The 20,655-nt window shown below is 50.1% G+C and overlaps 1 protein-coding gene across 1 annotated transcript in view; it reads left to right on the top strand.

Moving 5' to 3' along the window:
- WNT3 (Wnt family member 3) overlaps positions 1-20,655 on the top strand; it is a 58,472-nt gene that overhangs the window by 34,164 nt on the left and 3,653 nt on the right. The window contains exon 2 of the mRNA XM_009638506.2: positions 11,475-11,716. Within this exon, the coding sequence (XP_009636801.1) occupies positions 11,475-11,716 (242 nt within the window). The remainder of the gene's footprint in view (positions 1-11,474; positions 11,717-20,655) is intronic.

Raw genomic sequence — 20,655 nt, 5'->3', positions numbered from 1 at the left:
CGTTCCTTACCCCCCCTCTTTCCTATTCATTGTGCATTGCTTCACTTCCCAAGAAGTGGTAGTAGTTCCTAGGACCCCAAACCAGACTGAAGAGTTTGTTTCTCCTCCTCTGTCTCTATCAGTAGATCCAACAGGCTTGAGTTGATGTCCTGCAGCCTGGGTTTTCCCAACTTTAGTTTCCTGTTGAACACAATGTCAGCAGACGACAGTCACCACTTCACCGGTGCCTCGCTGTGATTTGACAGTTCTTCATGCTTAACAGGACCCAATCCCTTCACCTCTTGCAGAATATATTTTATTATTTTGACACCATTTCCAAACAACACAGCTGATAGGGAGGATGCAGTCCTGGGACTGAATTCAGAGTGGATCGACTGCTGCAGACTTCAGCACCAGCTTGCTCACATGCTGCACATTGCAGGATCTACAGAGAGCAGCCAGAGGGCTTGCAATTCCTTCTTTGGTGAAATGGCTGTATTTTGCCCCACTTTGAGAGGCCCCTAAACTAGTGCCCATCGCTAGGTGTTATTTGGTGGTGCACCACCATCTGTACAAGCGGCTTTATTGAGCTTTGCTGCCTCCTTAGCTGCAGTACCGTTGAGTGATAGGTGAAAGGGAAATGAGATTATCACTGCAGAATAACCAGATCATTTGGTATTTGGCCAACGTGAAAAAAAAATCTTTATTTACAAAGAACAATTTCCCCTGTGCACAGATATGGGGCTTCTCATTTGACTTAATGTAGATTTAGCCTGGGATGTGTTTCAGTAGCTGCTTCAACATCAGTGTTGTTTGGAGGCTAACACAAAACAACACCAACCCGCGCCCCCCCGCCCCAACTCCTCAGACCCCAAGCAGCTTCTCTTTAGCATTTCCTTGCAGCACTCATTTTTTAGCAAGACCTGAGAAATAATCATTCTGATATCTCAAAATAAAACCACATGCCGTAATGGCATCTCTAACTTCAGCTGGGATTATAGGCAGGGTACAGGCTGTCCAACCCTCGTATGCTGATCACATCATTAAGTGCTTTCTCCTTGCCTTCTCTGGAAATAATCAACATTTCTCCGTGAATGGAGCAAGTTGCCAAATTTCTATACAGCTGGTGCTATGCGCCCCTGAACAACACCAGCTGACCACCCTTGGTCTTTGCAAGATCATTGAAACACAGAATTGTTGAGGTTGGAAACAGCCTTTAAGACCATCAAGCCCAACCATTACCCTAACCCTGCCATCCGACCACTAAACCATGTCCCTAAGCACCTCGTTCCCCCAGCTTTTAAATCCCTCCAGGGATGGGGACTCGACCCCTTCCCTGGGCAGCCCCTTCCAGTGCCTGACAACCCTTTCGGGGAAGAAATTTTTCCTAATGTCCAACCTAAACCTGCCCTGGCACAACTTGAGGCCATTTCCCCTCATCCCATCGCCCATTCCCTGGCAACAGAGCCTGACACACCCCCGGCTTCCCCCTCCTGTCAGGCAGTTGTAGAGAGCGATGAGGGCTCCCCTTAACTTCCTCTTCTCCAGGCTGAACACCCCCAGCTCACCCAGCCGCTCTCCAGCAGCCTTGAGCTCCAGACCCCTCCCCAGCTTCGTTGTACATGTTCCAGCCCCTCCAGGTCCTTCTGGGAGTGGGGGGCCCAACACTGAACCCGGCATTTGAGGGGCGGCCTCACCGGTGCCCAGCACAGGGGCATGGTCACTGCCCTGCTCCTGCTGGCCACACCATTCCTGATACAAGCCAGGATGCCGTTGGCCTCTTGGCCACCTGGGAACACTGCTGGCTCATATTCAGCTGCCTGTCGACCAACACCCCCAGGTCCTCTTCCGCCAGGCAGCTTTCCAGCCACTCTTCCCCATGCCTGTAGCGTTGCGTGGGGTTGTTGTGACCCCAGGGCAGGACCCGGCCCTTGGCCTTGTTGAACCTCACACAATTGGCCTTGGTCCATGGATCCAGCCTGTCCAGGTCCCTCTGAAGACCCCTCCTCCCCTCCAGCAGATCGACACTTGCACCCAGTTTGGTGTGATCTGCAAACTGACTGAGGGCACACTCAATCCCCTCGTCCAGGTCATTGATAAAGATGTTAAACAGATCCTCCCATGGAGCACTGCCCCACCACTGGGAACTCCTCTGTTCTGCAGTGCTTGGAGGAAGGTTTAAGCCCTCCTAGACGAGGTTGCTGGAAGAGGGCTCTGCAGTTGTAGGTAGGAGACAAATCACAGAAGAGGCACTACTGAGTTGCATGGACAATAAATAAAAATTACCCAGGACCTAGAGGGATATAAATAACCTGAAATGTCCGTTTGGGAGAGATCTTAGAGGAATGCTTAGCCTATTTCTAAGCAGCCACAGGTTTGGGAGTGATTCTAGGTGAACTTTTGCCTTTGTGAAGATTTTAGAAAGGTTTGTAGCCCTTAAGTGTGACTAAATTAAGGGAGAATCTTAATTGGATAAAATCTGGTCTTGTGGGCTGCTGAATTTTGTGCAGATCATGCGATTCATACAAGCTATTTAACGAGGTAATTTTCAAACTCAGCAATTGGAAAAAAAGCTCTCTTGTTCAAGAGGTCACATTACACTGGTGTGTAAAGTCTACAGAGACTTTCCAGGGCAGTAATACAGAAAAACCCTACACCCATGCTCATGCCCATGGGACTTGCTCTTGTCTGGGGATCAGCCCCTAATGCTTAGGCATTTCATAGAATCATAAAATGATAGAATGTTTTGGGTTGGAAGGGACTCCTAGGGGTCATCTAATCCAGCCCCCCTGCAGTGAACAGGGACACCGTTAACTAGATCAGGTTGCTCAGAGCCCTGTCCAACCTGACCTGGAATGGTTCCAGGGATGGGGCCTCCACTACCTCTCTGGGCAACCCCTGCCAGTTTTCACCACCCTCATTGTAAAGAATTTCTTCCTTATATCTAGTCTAAACCTACCCTGGTTTAGTTTAAAGCCATCACCCCTTGCCCTGTCACAGCTGTCCCTGCTAAAAAGATTTTCCCCATCTTTCCTATAGGCCCCCTTTAGGTACTGAAAGGCCACAATCAGGTTTCCCCACAGCCTTCTCTTCTGCAGGCTGAACAAGCCCAATTATCTCTGCCTGGCCTCATAGGAGAGGTGCTCCAGCCCTCGGATCATTTTTGTAGCCCTCCTCTGGACCCGCTCCAAGAGGTCCATGTCCTTCTTGTGCTGAGGGCTCCAGAGCTGGATGCAGGGCTCCAGGTGAGGTCTCACCAGAGCAGAGTAGAGGGGCAGAATCACCTCCCTCGACCTGCTGGCCATGCTGCTATTGATGCAGCCCAGGGTATGGTTGGCCTTCTGGGCTGCCAGCGCACAGTGCCGCACATTTGAACCTTTTTTTTTTTAAAAATGAAGTTCTCGTCTGTTTTGCAGAGCCCACCAATGATTCCAAAGGTTGGTGGAGAGGCCGTGGTAAGGGCTGTATCTCATACCAGAGAAACGAGCACCCACTCTACAGAAAAGCTCAAAACTCAAGACACATTCAGTAGGGATTAAATAGCGGGTGATTTATGAGCAAACACATGGGATTCATTAAAGTTCTCCAGTTCCCTAGCAAACTGCAGTGTTTCTTGTTTGAGTTCTGTCATCTGTTTGTCTGTTCTTCATATTCAGTCAAGACCTGGCGTTTCTCAGGCTCATGTGTGCATATATATTACGTGCTTTAACTTGCAAAAATTTCCCTCTTGCTGTTCTTGATCTCCAGACAAACCCAAGAATTTGTGTCTTGCCCTGTTCACAAAGGGCTGCAGTCAGCAAATTACAAGAATTAAAATATATGAATATTATAGCAGATGTAATACCCCCTCAAAGGTCAGACAGCAGAACAGAGTTAGCAGCTGGAAGCACTCGTTTGCTTATCAGGACACCATCGTCAAAGTTGGGGGGAGATGCACAATCTCTGGGCTTAAAATGAACATCTGCCACTTGGTGAAAACACTTTGAATGGGCTGAGCGAGACAATTTAAAATGTACCGTAACAAAAGGAATGGGGTCTTGCTCTCCGGCGTGAAGGTTTGTATACATCATGCACCTCTGCTCGCAGTGATTTTGCACAGCCCTTTACTCACCTGAACAGCCAGTGTGTGATGATGCCTCTGCTAGGGAAAGGGCAAAATTCGTGGGAGCTGGGAAGGACTGATGCGGCACTAAATAAAGAGAAAGAGGCAGCATGAAATCGCCTGGCTTCCAATGTGCATTTCAATGTATCAACCCTGGGCCACTCAGCACTGTAAAGCAGTGGGATGCCAGCCTGTACCATTGTCCATTTTAAGCAGAACATGACCCAGAATTGGAAAATGCCAAATATGTCTAAAAATAGTACAATGAAAAACCCTCTGGGAAGAGAAAGATTTTCTCCAAGGCAGCAGGTAGCAAACGAGATCTGAACTGTGACCTGGCTTTCTCCTGCTGATTCACAGTTTTCCTAGTGCACTATAAGCATTGCAGGGATGGATACGGGGCATTGCAAAGGCATCAGAGAGCGCAGGCAGGACGAGCATTTGCCTTGTAACATCATGCTGCAGCGACCTTAGCTGCTGCGGGAGGAAATATAGTTTCAAAGAGCCTCATTTCTACCAGGTCCTTGGAGCCCTCAGGGAGTGTTGCTAGACGTGGCTCTCAAAGCACTGAGGAAATGTAGTTGTTATTTAATTGATGCTGAAACAAAGGGAGAAGGTGACAGTGCCGTGGCCCCCCAAAACTCACACAGCAGAGCCCTGAGGGGAGCTGGCTCTTTGCACAAGCCTGCTCTGGCTCTTGGGCAGGGGGGAGACAAAGAAAATAGGAGCCTGTGGGCACATGGCACTTACTAACCTACATGTCCCTTAGGCACAGGGGTTGCTGTGACCTCCCCTCATCACTGGAGTCATCACCACCAGCATCCTCCATGTAATCACAGAATCCCAGAATCCCAGCATGGCAGGAGTTGGAAGGGCCCTCCGAAGGTCACCCAGTCCAACCCACCTGCTCAAGCAGGCTCACCCAGAGCAGGGTGAACAGGACATTGTCCAGGCAGGGTTTGAATATCTCCAGAGAAGGAGACTCCACAGCCACCCTGGGCAGCCTGTGCCAGACCTCTGTCACCCTCCAAGTAAAGAAGTTCTTCCTCACGTTCAACTGGAACCTCTTATGCTTCAGTTTGTGCCCTTTTCCCCTTGTCCTGGTGCTAGGCACCATCGAGAAGAGTCTGGCTCCATCCTCATGACACCCACCATTAAGATACTTGTATGTGTTGATGAGATCCCTTCTCAGTCTTCTCTTCTTCAGGCTAAACAAGCCCAGCTCCCTCAGCCTTTCCTCATAGGGGAGATGCTCCAGTCCCCTCATTATCTTTGTTGCCCTTCTCTGGACTCTCTCTAGGAGTTCCTCATCCTTCTTGAACTGGGGAGCCCAGAACTGGACACAGTGCTCCAGGTGGGGTCTCACCCAGCCATGTAGTTCTGCATGGATCTCCAGGTGTGCTGGGGGCCCCAGGGTTGAAAATATAAGCTCTTTCTAACAATTTTGTCAAAGGAAATGGCACAGTGGGGTACAGGATCCCTATAGCATGTCTACATTCATGTGGGAGATCCCTCGGGAGAGGAAAGAAAGAGTTGCAATGTGGTGAGTTTCCATCTCCATGGCACAAGACGCGTCCTTGGGGACATGCAGCTGGCCACAGGGCTGGTGGTGTCCTTGGTACGGTGGGAAAAAAAGAAAAATTGCTCTTCAGATTCATCTGCTTTCAGCTGCTGAGTTTAGAGATGGAAAATACACCCTTAGCAGCGCATCCCAGAATTTTTTTCCCTGCATTTCAAGTAAGAAGCTGCAACACTGACCTCAGGCAGTCACAGCAAGCACAGATGCTGCCCCACTTTGGAGCTCACTGGAGGTTGGAATAGACTTCTCACACAAATGTCAATATTTTCCAGGGCTGAAACAGGAAAAAACCCAGCTGGATTCTGGGTCTGCCCAGCTGGGCTTCCAGGATTCGTTCAGGTTTATGGGACTGCAGAAGAAAGGGGTGACCATGACAGATTTTTTCCCAGGACGCTGGTCCCCTCCTGGCACTTCACTTTCATTATTTTTAATCGTGAAACTGGAACGTAAAATACATGTGAGCAGAGCAAACCCCTTGGGTCAGTCCTCACCATGCCCTGCACACACAGCAGGGGATGGAGCAACCTCTTTCCAAGAAGCGGCTTTCTTGCCAGACAGCAGCCAAGCAGGGCATTGCACCCACCGAAGCTGTCGATCCCCCCACTCTACAGGAGGAGCTGCTCACCAAGGCTTGTCTCTGCCTGGTAAAACTCAGCTCAGATGGGCAGCCCATGGTGCACTGTGCAGTCCTGAGTGTGCCAAGCAATGCAGCTTCCAGTCTCCTGCACAGAGGAAAGAAGAAATGTCCTAGCAGCTTTTTCTTTCACTGGCAAGAAACCTTTGTTAGTGTTCATCCTAAAAACTCCTTTTTGTATGTTTTGGTACGGGTCTAATCTGGCCAAAACCTGCTCCTTTCAAATATTACTAGGACTAATTTCTCTTGACACCCTGTGTCTTTCCAACCAGCGGCCCAAATAGAAGAAGAAGAGTTTGCTTCTCTGTAGGAAGGACAAAGTTGTGTGGGTGGACACAATATCTTCCATGCTGAGGCACCCATTCCCCTACCCCTGCCATCCACCACTAAACCCTGTCCCTAAGCACCTTGTCTGCCTGGCTTTTAAATACCCCCAAGGATGAGGACTCAACCCCTTCCCTGGGCAGCCCCTTCCAGTGCTTGGAAGCCCTTTTGGGGAAGGAATTTTACCTAATGTCCAACCTAAACCTCCCCTGGCACAACTGGAGGCCGTTTACTCCCAGGGATTCAAAAGCTCGTCCCAGACCAACAGGAACCATGGAGAGTCAACTCGAGACTGCTGGATCCATGGCTCTGCTCTGTCCAGCACTATCGGATGGGAACAAAAGGAGTCACTAGCCTGACAGACAGTGTCAGGGCTCCTGAGAGATTTAAGGGATTAAGTAGAGAAAGAGAAAAGGGATTTCCTGTGCATTTGCCATAGGCACTCATGCTCCTTGTATTGTGCATGGCACTCACGTGCATGCACAAAAGCTTACCTTTATGTCCACATCTGTCCACTCACACTCGTACACACAGCGATGAAAGGGAGCCTCCCAGCCAAGCAGAGGTGGTTGGCTTTTATGGCTCCTGCCCCTGAGTGTGCACGTTGATGCTGGGAAAATGCACCTGTCACCTTCCATGGGTGATGCTGGGGGCAGTGGAGCAGGGGTATGAAATGTCTGTTTCTCTTTGACATGATGGAAGTAACAGAAAAGTAGGCTTAACCAGCAAGGAAGGATGCGAGCATTGAAAGAAAGACAGGAAAGTGTGGGCTCTGTTGCTCCTGCGGTTGGCAGCCTTGGAGTTTTGTTTTGTGCTTTCAAAATGGTCCATGTCCTCTGTTTCTCCCAAGTTCACCCTGTGACACTTCCTCTCCTAATGCATTTGCTTCCTCCCCATGAGCTTGTGTGGCTTCTGTGTTAGAGACACACGAAGCCAGGATGCGCCCCTGGGATCTCTGATCTGGATTTCAAATAGGTTTTGTTTCGTCTTCCCATCTCAGCCACTATATACAATCATAAAATCACAGAATCCTTCAGGTTGGAAAAGCCCTTTAAGATCACCAAGCCCAACCATTCCCCTAACCCTGCCATCCACCACTAAACCCTGTCCCTAAGCACCTCATCTGCCCAGCTTTTAAATACCCCCAGGGATGGGGACTTGACCCCTTCCCTGGGCAGCCCCTTCCAGTGCTTGACAGCCCTTTCAGGAAAGAAATTTTTCCTGATGTCCAACCTAAACTTGCTCTGGCACAACTTGAGGCTGTTTCCCCTCATCACATTGCTCATTACCAGGGAGGAGACCAACCCTCACCTTGCTACAGCCTCCTTTTAGGTTGTTGTAGAGGGCGATAAGGTCTCCCCTCAGCCTCCTCTTCTCCAGACCAAACAACCCCAGCTCCCTCATCCGCTCCTCATAAGACTTGTGCTCCAGACCCCTCACCAGCTTCGTTGCCCTTCTCTGGACATGCTCCAGCAAGGCAACGTTTTTCTTGTAGTGAGGGGCCCAAAACTGAACCCAGCATTTGAGGGGCGGCCTCACCAGCATCGAATACAGGGGCAGGATCACTTCCTGAGAGAGAGGGAAAGACATCGCCAGTCTGCGGGACCCAGGGGATCAAAGCAGAACTGAAGTACTTTAGCCACAGCTCCCAGTGTGTCTTCCCAGGACTTCTGGGTAGATGGGGATGATGGGCCAAGAGGAATGAGATTTTTTATATCTGTCTAAGAAGGATCAGCAGTGGGGAAATCACATGTTCATTGAGAACAAAAATGAAAATCAGGTGACAGCTGGAGAGAAGGTGCTCTCAGTAACCATCAGCCAGGAAAATTAAGAGCAGACACTTAGGAATGATGGAGACCTTACAAAAGAGGAAGAAAAGGAAAGGTGGGAAAGCTTGGAATGGGTCATCAAAAGCAGATGGATTCCTGTATGTGTGTAAGCAACTTCACCAGCTGCCTGTGTGACCACCTACAACTGAGACCAGCCTCCACCCTCCCCAGGGGCCTCTCTCATGCAACAGATCGCAACTCCAGCCTCAAAACAGATTGACCAAAACTGACTGCACATCTCCAGTCAGGCCTCTAGTCTGTTGTGAGATGGCTTGGGGGTTCCAAGAAGGGATTTGACCAAGTCTGTTGTTGAATGGGAGGATGGATCCTCCCAGGTGTTCTCCAGAACTTCATGGGCAATCCCAGCTCTTACTCACTCGAGGCCACTGCTGTTTTCTGCAGGCTCCCTGAGGGATCAAACTGCTCATCCAACTAAAAAAAACGGGACAGGTTTTACACTAGTGAGCTATGGCACAATGAACCTGCATGCATGGCATAATGTGGAGCTCACAGCCAGCATACCAGGCCAACCCTCCACCACTGCTGCGAGAAACTGCTGCTGCAGGCACGTCCTTGTAAGCTCTGGCACTGCGTATGAACTTCACTTCCACTACTGTGCAAATCCAGGCAGGAGAAAGCATCTCACAGCTGGTGTCTGTCTGCGAGAGTGGGTGTCTGGAGAAACGCAACATGCTCCCCTGCCTGTTCCCCATGTTGCTGGCCCTGATGGATGGAGAATGAAGTTGATGTTGTTCACAAATCAGCTTGGAGCTGATGGGTCTTCCCAGCATTGTTGAGCTCCCACCCCATCAGATTGCACTTGGTGGGAGCTGGCAGTGCTAAGCGGCTCTGGGAACCAGTCCTAGGGCACTGCCCATTGCACTGTGTTGCCTCCCAACCATATCTGATTGCCCCTCTTCTGTGTGTTCCATCCAAGGGTGTGGGAGATAGATGGAGTCCTGCTGCTGGGGAGATGGGAAGAGAGGTGCAGGACAAACAGGTCTGAGCAATGGCTGAGCATGGAGCTGTGGCAGAAGATGACACTGGGGCAGGGATTAGAGGCATGTGCTTCCGAGCCAGGGTGGGAGTCAGGTCTTCTTGTTCAGTGCCTTCAGCAGAGATGTCTCTCCTGGGCAGGTCCCCTGGGATTCCCTTCACATCTTACAATCATTAGTGTGCAATTAAGTCAACCAATTACTGGTGTCAGCTCAGCATCCAGCCTGAGACTCCAGTTCAGGACGAGGATGGTCAACTACAGGTCCCATAAGGCAGTGGCATCTCTGTCCTTGGAGGTTTTCAAATTCTAGAAGGACAAAGCCCTGAGAAACCTAATCTAAAGTGTCCCTGCTCTGAGCAGGAGGCTGGACTAAAGACCTCCTGAGGTCTTGCCTAACCTGAATTGGCCAATGACTATCAAATGACTGATTAGCTCACATGTAATGCACAGATTTGGGCAGGTGGGTTATGGAAAAATGCAACAAAACTGGGAGAAGTGGTTGATACTCCAGATGGTTGAGCTGCCATTCAAGGGGACCTCTAAGGGCTGGGTGATGGGCAGACAGGAAGGTCATGCAATTCAACCAAGGGACCTGGGGAGCAATAACCTGAGAAACAATCCCATGCAACTGCAAAGGCTGGGAGGTGACCAGCTACAACGCAGTTTAGAGAAAAAGACCTGGGGGTGCTGGTGGACAAAAATTTGAATGTGAAGCAGCAATGTACCATTAGGGCTGCACAAGGAAAAGCCTTTCCAGCAGGTAGAGAGAGGAGATCCTTCCTCTCTACTCAGCACTGGTGAGACCTCATCTTGAGTCCTGTGTCCAACTGTGGACTCCCTAGTACAAGAGAAATATGGACATGCTAAGCCAAAGCTCTTTAATACTTGCCTGTGCTAGTACCTGGACTGTGAGGTTTCTGCACTGGAAGCAATTGAGTTCACCACGTCCATTCTGTTACAGAACCAGCTACTCGTTCACCAGTTTGACTACTCTAGGGTGGTCTGGATCCTCAGCAAGGCAGTAGCTGTAGGACTATCCTTGTTTGTTTGTAATAGCAGGTATCTCAGGGCTTCTTTTAGAAGACACGTGTCTTCACCACTTAGTGACCATTCCTGGCCAAATAAGCAATTTGAACCCCATGCTCTGCAAATGACAGGTCCTTGGACCAGTAGGAAAAGGTCCTCTCAAATCTTCCCTCCAGCACCTTCACCACCTTCACCACGTACCAGCACATCTGACAACACAGCTGCAGCTAGAGGCTGATGTCCATCAGTGTGGAACCATGGTGGTTCCATCTCTGCTGGGACCATCTGCACAAGCTGTCAAGACAGCCTGGGGCATGTGGCGTCGATGTGCCTGGTCACAGAGCAGCTCCTCTCCAGTAAATGTTGATCCCTGTGCCGATGACACTGGACACTTTTCACTGCACACTTTCAAGACTCAGCTGGACAGGGTGCTGGGCCACCTTGTCTAGACTGTGCTCTTGCCTAGAAGGGTTGGACCAGATGATCCTTGAGGTCCTTTCTAACCTGGGATTCTATGATTCTGTGATGATTCTATGATGAACTTGGCATTGGACAGGACACTTCCCACCTTGGCCACAATTCCAAAGCTCTCATGTCAATGCCTCCTGACAGCTGAGACACCCGAGGGTATTCCCCAACCTCAAAGTGTTGCTCCTCCCCAATACAGCTCCTTGCAGGTCATTTGTCAGATACACCAGCCCCATAGGGATGTCTCGGGCACTTGGAGGTACACTGAATGGCTCTAGGTGCCTCCATGTAGGGAGCTGAGTCCCCCCACTCTGTGCCCACAAAGGACCAGGGTGTCTTCAGGTGTGAAGATTACATCACTGCTATTCAGTAGGAAGGCTCTTCGGTTTTTATGAAATCCCTCTTTTTCAGTACTTTGTCCCCCTGAACTATTGGTTCACCTTGGTTCATCAAATTCCCCCCGGGATGGTCGCAGGGGCAGGACCAGTAGTGCCAGCTGGTTTCCCAACCCTCACGCTGTCCTCTGTCCCTTGCAGGTCCCTCGCACTAGGTCAACAGTACAGCTCCCTGGGGTCACAGCCCATCCTCTGCGGCTCCATCCCCGGCCTCGTCCCCAAGCAGCTCCGCTTCTGCCGCAACTACATTGAGATCATGCCCAGCGTGGCTGAGGGAGTGAAGCTGGGTATCCAGGAGTGCCAGCACCAGTTCCGGGGCCGCCGCTGGAACTGCACCACCATCGATGACAGCCTGGCCATTTTCGGGCCAGTCCTGGACAAAGGTAAACAGTGAAGCCAGAGGATTGTATGGGGGAACGCATTTGCCAGGGTGGGTAGAGCTGTCACATCTCCACTTGGCTTTTGGATTCCCCATGCCATGAATGTTCTACTAGGAACACACAGGGAAAAGAGTCTGATGTCCTAGCTTTCAACCCAAATTTCTCCTATTTCTTTTTTTCAAATTTTTTTTCCTGTGTTACATCAAGAGAGGTAATGAGGGAAGGGTCTGTTCCCATCCAGGAGCTCTCAGTAGGATAAAGGAAGGGGATACAGGAAGAGGAAGGTCTAGGGAACAAAAAGGGGGAGAATAAACATATTTTCCTTCTCTCTCCAAGCACATGTGTTTGCTCCTCTTCATCACTTCCTCCTGAAAGGCCACCTCTCTAGACCCACTGGAACAGATCAAGCCCACCGGAAGCACCTTGATGAAGCACAATAAAGTTGAGATTCTCAATGAGATCACAGCCTGGGCATTACACTGAGGAAAGTGAGATGTTGGGCACCTGTAACTTAGCCTGCAGCCAAATACAGCCTGAAAGGAGGGTGCTGGAGGACTTTGGTGGCAGATAACCTATCCCACATCTCAGATGTCAAGTTAGCAAACCAAGACCTTAGATTAAAAAGCATTCCCATGAAACTGAACCATAGGGTGGATAAAAAACTCCCCTCCCCTCCATCCCATCCCATGACTTCATACATTGGCACTGATGACAAAAGGGAATGATAGATGGAAGCCACCAGGGCCAACTCATGGCTGCGGCTTTGCTACTTCTGGAGGGACCTTCCCTGAAGATTTAATGCTCTGAGCTTCTCTGGGTAGAAATGAAGTACTGCCTGGTTGAGGGCATTGCCTTCTCCTCCCCTTCCCCAAGAGCCTGCAGACCGTGCGGACTCAGAGCTGTTCCCATGCACCCTCAACTCCAAACATGCCTGCACTATCCATGCCACCACCATGGGTTTGAGGGCCTCCAGGAAGATTCTCATTATGCCTTCTTCCCCATTTCCAGGGAGAAGGGGCTGCACATTTGCACGCTCACAGGACTTTGCCTGTACTGGGATCCTGCCTATTAGGATCAAACTAGAAATGCCTTTCTGAAGGCAGTTGGTCAAATGCAAGAAGGGCGGAATGAAAGCCACGGTGTCCACCACGTGCCTTTCCTGACTCTGTGCCCAGTTTAGCACAAGGGACATCTGCAGATAATGTCTCCGTTTCACAGCTTCATAAATGCAACCAGAACCATGTCCAGCTTCATTGGTATCGAGGAGCTCTGAGTCTCTGCAGTCCAGTGAAGTCTGTTTATTGAAAAAGAAATTATTCTTTCCAGTGATGCTTTGGAAATGGGAATCTTATGGTACGGCCTTTAGGAAATTGGAGAAATTAGGGTGGAAAGCTAGGACATTAGACTATTTCCCAGTAGTGTCCTGGAGTATGCACACCTCCTGGTCAACCTTTTTTGCAAAGCTCTGATATTCCGCATATAAACAGTTCATGGTAATTTTTTCAAGCTTCAGCCTTCCAACAGTGGTAGAGTTTCCCGAAACATCAGTATCATATTTCAGTGAAAATGACTCATTTGGGTTAAAGTGCAATACTTTGCAGAAAGCAGGACTGTAAAGTCATTTTAGAGTGCTAACGGGGACCACGAGATTCAGTTCCCCTGATTCGCCAGGATATATTTTGGGGTAGCTGCTGTATTTACTATCAAATAACTTGTTACCAAGGCTTGCCACACTATAACCTGATGCCAAATAAAAGCACGTCCTAAACTTCAGCACGTACAAGATCAGAAAGTTTTCATTTTCTTAAAAACCATCATAAAAAAACTACAATAAAATTGTCAAACGCATTATGAAAGAACTGTTGCAGCATTCAGGCACTGAAAATCTCTCACCACCATTTCTGTCAGTGTGAAAGCACTTCGAAATTGGATGTGAACCATCCTCCCTGTAATGAGCAACCCGAGCGTTGAATTCATGAAGAATATTTTAAGATCCTTTCAGTTGCAAGGACTACAGCAAAACCTTGCATGTGGACGTGCCTCGACATTTCCCTGCACTTCAAGCTGACAAAATATCACCCAGGGCTCTGAAACCCTTCTGGCAGGTGGAGAAAAATTATCGAGCACATTTGCTGTACAGCTTTCCCGATCAAACCCTGGCGCATCAGTAGTCTCCTAGGCAGAACTGCCAGGCAATTAGCTTGAAAAATGTCTTTATTCTCACGTCTCACTAACCTGTAAGTAGAACAGTTAAAAATAAACAGTATCATCTGCAAATAACGATACATCAAAGCCCAACCCATTTGGTTGTGGTTATTATTTACATTTTTTAAATGTGCTAATGTCTTTTCACTACTGTCTTGAGAATTCATGAGTGGAGACAGGATGGGGCTCATTTCACCTGTGCAGCGATGAGCAACACCAGGATATCCTTTGCCATTCCCAAAGTTTGCAGCAGGAACGGCCACAGAGAAGTTCATAACCTTTTCGGCCACTGCTTTCTCAGCTGACAGAAGAGACAACGTTGGCGATAAAAAGGCTTTTGTCCTGCCCTGAGAGATCTCCTGTGCTGCAATGAATCTGGAGACCACAGACTCGCAGACTCACAGAATGGCGAAGGTTGGACGGGACCTCGGGAAGGGACCCAGTCCAACCCCCCTGCTAAAGCAGGGTCACCCAGAGCAGGTTGCACAGGACATCATCCAGGAGGACCGACACTGCTCATCCCTGCTGACAGGGCTGTGGATAGGTTTATCGAACACTTCTGTTGCCTTCGTAGCATTGCCTTCTTCCAGGCTGTTGTCCCACCAGCCTTAGATGCAGCAACAACAGAAATCAAGTGTTTTGAGCCCATAACCTGGAACCGATGCCTGTGATCGTTGCTGGCTGCGTGGTTTGTGCCTGGCCAAGCCCTGAGCATAAGTGGCAGCTATTGCCGTGTTCACTTCTCATTGGCTTCTGGGACATGTGGAGGGGTGTAACCCCACAAACTAGGAATCATTAATTAATAGCAAGATGACAATCCTGTTGCAGTTTGCACTCTGCATTAGGCCAACAGGCATTAAATACTAAGCCCAAAATAGCCAGTATTTAAGCTATGATAACTACCTGGATGAAATCACCTCTAAGTATCAAAGACCAACATTTAGGTTAATCTCATCTACTTGTCCCTTAAGTAGACTGAAGCTATTTTGGAAAAAACTTCAAAGGTGCATTTCTCACTACAGTAGCATGGAAATTCATTTCTAATACAGTTTGAAAAGAAATTGAGGATAATTTCATTTTAAAGGAGCTGCAAAAGTGTTAATCCCAGTTGCTTCCATTCGAGCAGAGCTTAGTCTGAAGAGCAATGTAGTGTGGGAAAATAACGGAGCCGTTGGCTGTGGTTCAGCCGGGCGAACCCTCTCAGGGCACACAACGCCTGCGTCCACCCTACAACTCAGATCTCTCCCCTCAGTCTCTTGCATGGCTTCAAATTCGCAGCAAAGCAATAAAAAGGCAAAAGCAGCCCAGCAAAACCCCCGGGGGACTGAAGTGCTCCCGTCCAGGGGCTGCTGAACACCAACCCTGGCCAAGGGCTCTGCCCAGCCTGACGCAATTTGTGCCCTACCCAAAATTCAGACCCATGAGGTTTTGCCATAAAGCGTGTGGCAGCCGTAGCCAGTGAAGCTTAGGTTTCCTAGGACCACAGATTATCTTCCCAAAAGGTTTCTTTTTTGCATGTCTTTTTTTTCTGGGCTATGAAAAAACCAAAACCAACCCCAGAATGTGGGGTAAGATCATGTTTTTACAGGCAAATTCTCCGAGATGATTTATACTGCAGGTGTGCAGTCTGGGACAAGGAGGGAAGAAAAACCTGCTTTCCCCCCTCTCTCTTCTCCCTCCTTTTTTTTTAAAAATAAGGTCAATTTTTATTAAAAAACAATGTCTCTTCCAGCCAAGTCCTACCCCAAATCCAAGGCTGAGCCAGCAGCCAGGTGACTTACTGCTGCTCTGGGAGGGCGAGCAATTACCAATCTGTGTCAGTGGTTAAGTCTGGGATTTTGGTTAAAGTGCCCAGAAAGAGCTGGTTGTGAGTGCAGGAGGCAGGAACACCCCACAGGCATCTGGAGACCAACTCCTGGGATGGAGGAGAGGTCTCTGAGCCACAGGCAGGACTGGATCTGGAGAAGTGAGTTTGGCAGGAACAAGCTCAAACACTTCCCCACATCTTGGGTGTCGCGGGAAACGGCGCTGCCCCCTGCCTCCTCGCAGCGTGGCTGCCCTTCGCTTGCTCCCCCTCCCCAGGAAGATGCCACCGGTTCTCCGGAAGGGTCCTCCCCATCCCCAGCTGGGCTGAAGCCCCTTGCCGGCGGCACCAGCCAGGACAGGATCTCGCCGTGCGGGGCCACAAGGAGCCACAGCAGGGCCAGGTGCAGGGAAGGCAGCTGGGCCCGGGCTGCCTTTGGGGGTCCTTGTGTGTTTGGCTAAGCCTCTGACACGAGCTGTGAAAAGGCAGACCCGCACCAAGATAACCCATGGCTTTTCTCAGCCATGACACTTGCAGTCATTTGCATCTAAACAGGGGTGTGTGGGATCAGGGGCCGTCTTGATATAAACTCAACAGCTTAAAGGGAGGGGGAGGGAAAGGAGAGAGGGAGAGAGAAAAATAAGCTTATACCGATGAGAAAGAGCTAAGCTTCCTCCCCTACTGTGAGGCAGGGCGAGCGATACCATCCCAGCGCTGCAGTCGTTTCAAATTGCTGCAGCATTCACACGCCCTTTAGCCATTTTGATCCGGTGGCGGGGGGCTGGGGAGAGCCATCAATAGGGATTTCCCAGCCGGGCTGGCGGGATTGGAGGGTGACGGCAGGACAGGGGAACATTGCCCCGTTGCTACGAGGTGCTCCTGGGGAATGCCAGTGCTCTGTGCCGTGGGTACGCTGGCCGGCGGAAACATTCTGCATTATGCTGGTAATACAGTGTGACACCGCGGGAACAATGGCAAATTGAGTGTCCCAGCAGGTAACGGGCCTGGCTGGGAGACAGTCGCAGTGGTGCACTGTCAAGACGGCTCTAATCCTCCCTCACCAGCCCCTCCCCTGGTTCTGGGAACGCTGCTCCCGCATTTCATCTCTGGGAAATTCTCCCGGCTCCTTGCCCAGACCCAGGGGAGAATTTCAAGGCGAGGCATTTGTGTTCGCAGCTCCCCCCACCGCTCCGCCCCGGCATCATGTGGAGAGCTCGCCGGGCAGCCACAGAGGTGCGGGGAGCGCTGGGGGGCAGCTGCTAGGGCGGTGCAGCCCCCCAGGGCAGCTTGCATCGCACCGCTGCCTGGCCACAGAGGGGCCAGCCCCAGCTCCCATCCCATCCCAGCCATGCCCTGTACAGGGACTTGCAGACTCAGAAAACACGCAGAGGCTCCATCCTGCGCCCATTGCTTTTCTGCACCCCCCCAGGATGGACAGCAAAGGCGCGTCAGCAAGGAGAGCGGCTCGTGTCCTCCCCCTCTGCCCCCAAGCTGTCCTGGTCTGAGGCCAGAAGGGCTCGCTAGCTCCTCTAATCTCATCTGCTTTAGATCACAGGCCACCCAAATAGCCTTTTGTCAGGCTGAAACACTCCATTTGGAGCCGGGATCTTCAACTGGTAGCCCATAGCCCCCAGTGGTCCCAGTATAAGTGATTGGTGAAAAATACCTAAGGAAAACCTCAGTAGGTAGAGGCTGGATCTCTGTTGGCTATCAGAGGTGGGAAGGGAAAGGAAGGAAGAGTTTGAATTAAAAGAAAGTGGAAATCACAGCACGTTCCCACCAGCAAAGACAGGATTGAGCAGCCCTGGTTTAGGATCATGTTTGGCACCCAGATCCAAGTTCCCCAAGTTCCAGTAGAGGAGAGATGTGCGTTTCTGCAGCTGGCCCATACCCACAAGCTGCCTCTTTCAATTGCCTGCACAGGTTGAAATGAGCTCAGTTTGAGATGCCTGGTTTTTGGAAGCTAGACCCCACCTCTGCAGAGAAGACTGCAGGCCAAGGAGCAAGACCTGGTGCAGCAAAGACCTTCCCGGGGCAGGTGAGGGACACATGGGGCAGCTGAGAAGATGGTTCATAGCTCCTGCTCTGGAAGGAGGGGATGGTCTCCAAGGTCATCGTTGGTCTGAGCCAGAAGAAAATTCTGGCTTCATCCCATATCCACCAACAACTGTCCTGATCATTTGGTCAAGCTACACCCACAAGGCAGCTGGGAACACCTCCTGCAGCACACCCAGGGCACTGTCCAGCAGCAGTGGTGCCCTCAGCACCATGGCCCCCAACCGACCACCTTCAGCACCTCCCTGGTCTCCTGAACATTGGGCACAAAGTTGGATTGACTCCAACACCTACTCTGAATTGAGAGACCTAAAGTCTCCATCTGTGTAAGACAGCACATAGGGGTAAAGCACTCCAGTGTCATCCTCCAGGGTGCTGGGCTGATGCAGACTGTGGCAACCTGGAAAGGCTCTGAACCAAAAGATGTCCCCGAGGAGAAAGTTGAGACCCAGATATTATTTTGACTGTTCTTGGGGAAGCCTGTATTTAGTACAGCCTTATTGAAGTCAACAGTCAAACTCCTGTTGACTTCAAAATGAGTAGAAATAGTACAACGCTGTCTGCTTTACAAAACAAAATAAAATAAAATAAAATAAAAAAAAAACAAGAAAACTTAAAAAACATCCTGAGCAGGGTCATCCAGCCAGGTCACTACTGGAAGATCCCAGGCTCCAAGTCCAGGGACCACAGTTTCTGTCACTGTGCTGAGCAGGGATTCACACGGGAGACTTGTCAGTCTCCCCCTAATGCAGGAGAGATCTCCGAACTGTTCTGAGCTGCAGTAGGACTTGCTCTCCTTCAGCCCCAGCCCTCAGCTGGAAGGGAGCATTTGCTTCTGTCCACCCTTCTGGAGAGAGGAACCAAGCCCAGGAAGAGGTGCAGAAATGGGCAGCCAGGCTGATGAGCGTAATGGGCAACATTTTATGGAAAGACTTAACCAATACGACCCTTTGAGCACTGTAGAATGGAAGTTTTGCTCTCTGCAAGCACCACAAAGTAAACACAGGGGCCATTAAAAGCTACTTGAAGATGAAAGTCAGCACAAGCACAAGAACAAGGGATCTAATCCGAGTTGAAAACTCAGAGTTAGCCATTGTCCTGCTTTCAAACCCATGGAAGGGCCATGAGTCAGAGCACCAGCGAAAAAGCCACCTTAGTTCAGAGCATGTCACAACTTCTTCAACAGCCTCCTGAAGAGTTAACATGCCAAGATACATGATGCAGGAAATACCCTTTCAATTTGACAGTGCAAGACTCCCAAAAATGTGACATTAAACTCACAGACCTCATGGTAGGAAACTGCCACCATATTAAGTGGACAAAGTCATCTCTTTTTGCATCCTCTAAAGCTAGGTCTAGGTCTTCTAGGTCTTCTCAAAGCATTGTTATTTTGTGTTTCTAATACCTCAGAAGTTTCCTCTGGTAGTAGAAGGCCAAGAAAATTGTCTTGATGGCTCCATGGGCAGCAGCTGCTTTGGGTGTGCCATTCAGAACAGGCACCCACACTGCCCTCTCAGGGGTGCACTTCAATACTGGGCTTTGGTCATTGCTACGCAGAACAACCCACCCTGAATGAGATGTTCTATGTGTTTACGGCAATGTCGTGGTTTAAATCCAGCTGGCAACTGAGCCCCCCCAGATGCTCACTCACTCCCCCACAAGGGGATGGGGGAGACAATTGGAAGAGTAGAAGTGAGAAAACTGGTGGGCTGAGATAAAGGCAGTGTAATAGGGAGACCAAAAGCCGTGCGTGCAAGCAACACAAAGCAAGGAATTAATTCCCTGCTTCCCATGGACAGGTGGTTGCACAGCCATCCCCGGGACAGCAGGGCTCCATCACATATAACAGTGACTTGGGAAGACAAATGCCATCACTCCCAACATCCCCCCCTTCCTTCTTTTTCCCCCAGCTTTATATGCTGAGTGTGACACCATATGGTCTGGAATAGCCCTTTCGACAGTTGGGTTCAGCTGTCCCAGCCATGTCCCCTCCCAGCTTCTTGTGCACCCAGCATAGCATGGGAAGCTGAAAAGTCCTTGCCTGGTGTAAGCCCTGCTCAGCAACAACTGAACTCTCAGTGCATTATCACCATTCTTCTCTTACTAAACCCAAAACACAGCCCCGTGCCAGCTACTAGGGAGAAAATTAACTCTATCCCAGTCAAAACCAGGACAGGCAACCACCACCAAGTAAGGAAGGGCCACGATGCCCAGGCAAGGGTACTGCAGCATGCAGAGCTGCTGGAGAGGTTTTGATTCATGATGAGGAACAGCAGCTCCCTGGCTTCAGACACTTGAGGTGATCTTGGAGTCTCCAGGCATAGAGCAGGCAGTTCTGGTCCGGTTTCCCACCCATTCTGCTTGGCCTTGTTGTCCTTCTCAGACCCAGCTGGCTATAACATCCAGCCAAGGCAAACATCTTTATGGCTTCTGGTAGCTTCTGCATACCCATGTGCATTTTGGCTGCTGTTGCCCAAAGTCCACATCAGGGCCCTAGAGAACAACCAGGGAAGGGGAGGGAGCGAAAGTCGCCCTGCCATGGGCAGAGGTGGAAAAGGTGATGGACAGAGATGCCCCATTGCATCTTCATCTTCACATGGATTTTCTGCTTGGTCCCCGCCTCCTTCACAGGTATCTTTGTTCTGCTGAAACATTTTCTGCCTCTTAGAATCATAGAACCATAGAATCGTTTAGGCTGGAAAAGCCCTTTAAGGTCATCAAGCCCAACTGTTACCCTAACCCTGCCATCCCACCACTAAAGCCTGGCCCTAAGCACCTCATCTATCCTTTTAAATCCCTCCAGGAATGGGGACTCGACCCCTTCCCTGGGCAGCCCATTCCAGAGCCTGACAGCCCTTTCAGGGAAGAAATTTTTCCC

Source organism: Egretta garzetta, unplaced genomic scaffold, assembly GCF_000687185.1.
Source record: "Egretta garzetta isolate BGI_Z169 unplaced genomic scaffold, ASM68718v1 scaffold745, whole genome shotgun sequence".
Taxonomy (NCBI): domain Eukaryota; kingdom Metazoa; phylum Chordata; class Aves; order Pelecaniformes; family Ardeidae; genus Egretta; species Egretta garzetta.
The sequence above is the reverse complement of the archived record's forward strand: the minus strand, read 5'-3'. Positions and strand labels throughout refer to the sequence as shown.